Source organism: Piliocolobus tephrosceles, chromosome 21 (assembly GCF_002776525.5).
Source record: "Piliocolobus tephrosceles isolate RC106 chromosome 21, ASM277652v3, whole genome shotgun sequence".
In the NCBI taxonomy this organism is placed as follows: Eukaryota; Metazoa; Chordata; class Mammalia; order Primates; family Cercopithecidae; genus Piliocolobus; species Piliocolobus tephrosceles.
In genome coordinates this window covers 40,475,888-40,482,105 of record NC_045454.1, presented here as the reverse complement: position 1 = coordinate 40,482,105, position 6,218 = coordinate 40,475,888, and the positions used below count along the sequence as shown (strand labels likewise).

The 6,218-nt window shown below is 51.8% G+C and overlaps 1 protein-coding gene across 2 annotated transcripts in view; it reads right to left on the bottom strand.

Annotated features, from left to right (window-relative positions):
* The window catches only part of MAN2B1 (mannosidase alpha class 2B member 1), a 73,197-nt gene that overhangs the window by 61,904 nt on the left and 5,075 nt on the right, over positions 1-6,218 (bottom strand). Inside the window, exons 7-10 of one of the 2 annotated variants that reach the window (XM_031934888.1) lie at positions 4,739-4,855; positions 1,284-1,369; positions 1,080-1,200; positions 922-1,000 (exon numbers count right to left, since the gene is read on the bottom strand). In XM_031934888.1, the coding sequence (XP_031790748.1) occupies positions 922-1,000; positions 1,080-1,200; positions 1,284-1,369; positions 4,739-4,855 (403 nt within the window). The remainder of the gene's footprint in view (positions 1-921; positions 1,001-1,079; positions 1,201-1,283; positions 1,370-4,738; positions 4,856-6,218) is intronic. The other variant, XM_031934889.1, reaches the window with a different exon arrangement.

Sequence of the window (6,218 nt, the reverse complement as noted above, 5' to 3'; positions counted from 1 at the left end):
AAAAAAAAAAAAAAAAAAAAAAAAAGACTCGCCCCACAAGCCCTTGTAGCCCAGCCCTGCTGCCCTTGACTATGCCCCATAGCTGTCTCGGCCTCCTCTTGCCCACGCCCCGCCTCCTTTTCCCGTCCAAGGCCCCGCCCCGTTACTGAATCTTTCCCTGCCTCCTACAAGCCCCGCCCCCACAAGCTCTTGTAGCCCGCCACACCGCTCTCGGTTACACGTCACACCTGTCCCTGTCCCTTCTTTCCCAGGCCCCGGCCCCGCCCCGTCCTGTCTCCACCCCCATGTCTCCCAAATCCCGCCCCGCGCACCTCGCAGGACCCCCAGCCTGCAGCAAGCTGGCGTGCGTAGTCGTCAGCCACGTGCTGGCGGGAGGTGCCGCTGACGGCGTCGTGATGCTGGAGCACGGCCATCGCCTTATCTGCTCATAGACAATGAGTCCGGTGAGGTTCTGTGGGACTCAGCTCAGACCCCAAGGGGAAGCAAAAGGTCAGGTGCTGGCGGGCAGTGTTCTTAGAGGCTTTAAGAAGGAACTCGAGGGCGGCCGGGCGCCGTGGCTCACGCCTGTAATCCCAGCATTTTGGGAGGCAGAGGTGGGCAGATCACGAGGTCAGGAGATCGAGACCATCCTGGCTAACACGGTGAAACCCCATCTCTACTGAAAATACAAAAAATTAGCCAGGCGTGGTGGCAGGCACTTGTAATCCCAGCTGCTCGGGAGGCTGAGCCAGGAGAATGGCGAGAACCCGGGAGGCGGGGCTTGCAGTGAGCCAAGATGGCGCCACTGCACCCCAGCCTGGGCGACAGAGCGAAACTCCATCAAAAAAAAAAAAAAAAGAAGAAGGAACTCGAGAGGGGCGGCCTAGGGGTGGTTTCCAGCTTCAGCCGCAAACCTCTTCCTCTCTTGGGCCAGATGCTTACTGAGAAGTGCACTGTCTCCTGAGCCATAGGGTCCCACGTTGGCCGCCAGGCCCACCAGCGCCTCCAGCTGGTTGCACACCTGAAGGCAGAGGGGTATGTTGGGGCGCCCAGGTCGGGCCTCGGGGCTGCATGCCCCCTCTAGCCCGGCTCCTACCCACCTGCAAGAAGTTGTAGCTGAGGCGCTCGTAGCGTTTGAGGGCCGGCCGACTGGAAAAGTAACCAGTCCAGAACTGGTGGGGGCCATCCGCGTAAGGGAAGAAGTCGTCATGTTTCACTGACCTACAGCGGCAGGGGCATTGAGGGCAGGGTCATGACCCACGGGGCATGCCAACCCCCCCAAGCTCCCCAGTTTCCCCAAATACCAGGTGAGGTTGGCCTTGTTCAGCTCCCAGAGGTAACAAGCGGGGGTGGAGTAGAGAACATGGACACTGCTTCCTTTTGCCTGCTGCTGGGGGAGGCGATGGAGTGAGCCCTCGGGAGTCCGCACCTTCCCGGGGACCCACACTTCCACACATGTGTGCACATTCATGCATCCCGTAGGTTCAGTTTCTCTAAATACACATTTGGCGCGCAAGCCAATGGTCGGATGTGAAAATGAATTTTGGCTGAAGTCAAACATGACCACTAGCCTTTTTTTTTTTTTTTTTTTTTGAGACGGAGTCTTGCTCTGTCACCCAAGCTGGAGTGCAGTGGCCTGATCTCAGCTCACTGCAAGCTCCGCCTCCCGGGTTCACGCCATTCTCCTGCCTCAGCCTCCCGAGTAGCTGGGACTACAGGCGCCCGCCACCTCGCCCGGCTAGTTTTTTGTATTTTTTTTTAGTAGAGACGGGGTTTCACCGTGTTAGCCAGGATGGTCTCGATCTCCTGACCTTGTGATCCGCCCGCCTCGGCCTCCCAAAGTGCTGGGATTACAGGCTTGAGCCACCGCGCCCGGCCGACCACTAGCCTTTTTTAAAAGGACTTCAGAGATGCAAGAATAAACTTGAAATTTTACTAAACTTTTACAATAATTCCAACTTTATTATTAAAAACTTTTGTGGAAAAACTAAGTGTGACATTATAGGGCAGGAATAATCGTTTTGCAGGACCGTCAGATTGTTATCAAAAGACACAAAAATTTTTTTTTTTTTTGAGACGGAGTCTGGCTCTGTCACCCAGGCTGGAGTGCAGTGGCCCGATCTCAGCTTACTGCAAGCTCCACCTCCCGGGTTCACGCCATTCTCTAGCCTCAACTCCTGAGTAGCTGGGACTGCAGGCACCCGCCACCATGCCCGGCTAATTTTTTGTGTTTTTTAGTAGAGACGGGGTTTCACCGTGTTAGCCAGGATGGTCTCAATCTCCTGACTTCGTGATCCACCCACCTCAGCCTCCCAAAGTGCTGGGATTACAGGCGTGAACCACTATGCCCGGCCTAGACACAATTTTTATAATGAATGGAGGTGCACTTTCACCTGAGCGAGGTGGAGGAAGAAGAAAGTGACCTATATGAGGAAAAGGATGTTTGTTTTGCACGTGCTGTGTCCCCAATGTATACAGTAGGTACTCAATAAACTTTTTTTTTTTTTTTTTTTGAGACTGAGCCTCACTCTGTCACCCAGGCTGGAGTACAGTGGCACGATCTCAGCTCACTGCAACCTCTGCCTCCCAGGTTCCAGCGATTCTCCTGCTTCAGCCTGCCGAGTAGCTGGTCTTACAGATAAGTGCCACCACGCCCAGCTAATTTGTCATATTTTTAGTACAGACAAAGTTTCACCATGTTGGCCAGGCTGGTCTCGAACTCCTGTCCTCAAGTGATCCGCCCACCTCAGATTACAATCCCAGCACTTTGGGAGACTGAGGTGGGCAGATCACTTGAGGACAGGAGTTTGAGACCAACCTGGCCAACACAGTGAAACCCTGCGTCTATTACAAATATAAAAATCAGCCAGGGTTGGTGGCACATGCCTTTAGTCCCAACTACTTGGGAGGCTGAGGTAGGAGAATTGCTAGAACCCAGGAGGCAGAAGTTGCAGTGAGCCAAGATTGTGCCACTGCACTCCAGCCTGGGTGACAAAGCAAGACTCTGGCTCAATAAATAAATAAATAAATAAAAGTTTAAAAAGAAAAAATGAATAAAAATAAATGACATAAAAGAGCTGTTTTGGTGAAATAGCAGTGCAGGGAGCGAGTGGAAGGTGGGGATAGAGATTGCACTGCAGTGAGGACAAGATTGATGGGAAGGGGTGCCTGAGATGGGAGAGGGGAGACAAGTTTCTCTGCTGATGAGAGTGACTGCACACAGCCACAGCCACAGGCCACTTAGTGCAAAACACTAACACATCTGTATTGGGTAAAATGATAACTGCCCAAAAGTGTCCATGTCTTGATCCCCAAAACCTATTACGACGTTAGATTACATGGCAAAAGGGGAATTAAGGTTGCAGATGTAATTGAGGTTGTTCATCAGCTAAACTTAAAGTAGGGAAATTAGGCCACACAGTGGCTCAAATCTGTAATCCCAGCACCTTGGGAGGCCGAGCGGGGTGGATCACGAGGTCAAGAGATCGAGACCGTCCTGGCCAACATGGTAAAACCCTGTCTACTAAAAATACAAAAATTAGCTGTGAGTGGTGGCACGTGACTGTAGTCAGCTACTTGGGAGGCTGAGGCTACTTGGGAGGCTGAGGCAGAAGAATCACTTGAACCCGGGAGGCAGAGGTTGCAGCGAGCTGAGAGCGTGCCACTGCACTCCAGCCTGGGCGACAGAGCAAGACTCCGTCTCTGAATAAATAAATAAATTAAAATGTGGACGAGGGAGGCAGAAGAGGTGAGAATGAGAGAAAGGGATGTGATTACAGAAACAGGGTCAGAAAGATGCTATGTGGCTGGCTTTGAAGATGGAGCCAAGAAGAGACTTTGAATGTAGGCAACTTCTAGATGTTGGAAAAAGCAAGGAAATTATATTCTCTCCTAGAGACTGCAGAAAGAACACGGCCTTGCCAACACCTTGATTATAGCCTGGTGAGACTCAGGCTGGAATTTTTTTTTTTTTTTTTTTTGAGACAGAGTCTTTCTCTGTGGCCCAGGCTGGAGTGCAGGGGTGCTATCTCGGCTCACTGCAACATCCGCCTCCCAGATTCAAGCGATTCCCCTGCCTCAGGCTCCCGAGTAGCTGGGATTACATGCGTGCACCATCACAGCCGGCTAATTTTTGTATTTTTAGTAGAGACAGGGTTTCCCCATGTTGGTCAGGCTGGTCTCGAACTCTTGACCTCGTGATCCACCTGGCTCGGCCTCCCAAAGTGCTAGGATTACAGGCGTGAGCCAACGCGCCCAGCCTCATGCTGAACTTCTTACCTACAGAAAAACGATGTATTTCCGTTGTTTTGAGCTGCTAAGTGTGTGGTCATTTGTTATAGATGACAATAGAACAATAGAAAACAAAGACAGGCCGGGCGCGGTGGCTCAAGCCTGTAATCCCAGCACTTTGGGAGGCCGAGACGGGTGGATCACAAGGTCAGGAGATCGAGACCATCCTGGCTAACACGGTGAAACCCCATCTCTACTAAAAATACAAAAACTAGCCGGGCGAGGTGGCGGGTGCCTGTAGTCCCAGCTACTCGGGAGGCTGAGGCAGGAGAATGGCCTAAACCCAGGAGGCGGAGCTTGCAGTGAGCTGAGATCCGGCCACTGCACTCCAGTCCGGGCAACAGAGCGAGACTCCACCTCAAAAAAAAAAAAGAAAACAAAGACAGCACTGAGAGCTATGCACATGACACAAGGCCCCCGGATGCAAGTGCACATGTGCACAAGGGTACCACAGGGTAGGCACACTAACCTGCGCGTTTACCAGCCGGATGAGCTTGTCAAGGTTCTTGAACCACATGTTGGCATTCTCATATTGGAAGTCCGAGCCCATGGTCATCACAATGTGGTTGGTGCGGTAATGCCGGCCCTGCAGGCAAGAGGGGAGTCCTGAGGCCAGAGGATCCTGGGCCTTCCCTGTGTATAGCTGTGTTTTGATGTATATGGGGTCAAGGATGTTGGGTGCACATACAGGCATGGGTGGATGTATGGCACATGGGAGCGTGGGGACACAGATAAAAGTAGCCACCGGTTGTTGAGCAGCTCTCTTGGACCCACTACCTAGAAGAGGGTATCCAGGCACCATGCCATGTTATCTCTTGCCCAGCCTATGCTATCTCTTCTAATGAGGAATGCACAGAAATCCAGGAGGGGGCACGGTGATGGTGAATAGAACAGCATCTTCCTCCAAGGGGCATGAGAACATAATTACAGGGGCTCACACTTGTAATCCCAGCTACTCAGGAGACTGAGGCAGGAGGATCGCTTGAGTCTAGGAATTTAAGACCAATCTGGGCCACATAGCAATATCCTGTCTCAAGAAAAAAAAAAAAATTAATCTGAAACAATTTGTTTTCTTTTTTTTTGAGACAGAGTTTCACTCTGCTGCCCAAGCTAGAGTGCAGTGATGTGATCTTGGCTCACTGCAACCTCCACCTCCCAGGTTCAAGCGACTCTCTTGCCTCAGCCTCCCAAGTAGCTGGGATTACAGGCGTCCACCACCACACCTGGCTAATTTTTGTATTTTTAGTGGAGACAGGGTTTCGTCATGTTGGCTAGGCTGGTCTCGAACTCCTGACCAGATGATCTGCCCGTCTCAGCCTCCCAAACTGCTGGGATTACAGGCATGAGCCACTGCACCTGGCCATCAATTTTTTAAAAAAGGGAAAAAAAATTTTTTAGGAGACCGTGTTATACCAGGCATGGTGGCTCACACCAATAATCCTAGCACTTTGGGAGGCCAAGGCAGGAGGATCACTTGAGCTCAGGAGTTTGAGACCAGCCTGGGCCACATGGTTAAGATGTTGTCTTCGTGAAAAAATAATTTTTTTTACTTATAAAAGTGTTAAAGGCTGGGCGCGGTGGCTCATGCCTGTAATTCCAGAACTTTGGGAGGCTGAGGCTGGTGAATCACAAGGTTAGAAGTTTGAGACCAGGCCGGGCGCGGTGGCTCAAGCCTGTAATCCCAGCACTTTGGGAGGCCAAGACGGGCGGATCACGAGGTCAGGAGATCGAGACCCTCCTGGCTAACACGGTGAAACCCCGTCTCTACTAAAAATACAAAAAATTAGCCGGGCGAGGTGGTGGGCGCCTGTGGTCCCAGCCACTCGGGAGGCTGAGGCAGGAGAATGGCGTGAACCCAGGAGGCAGAGGTTGCGGTGAGCTGAGATCCGGCCACTGCACTCTAGCCTGGGCGACAGAGCAAGACTCCGTCTCAAAAAAAAAAAAAAAAA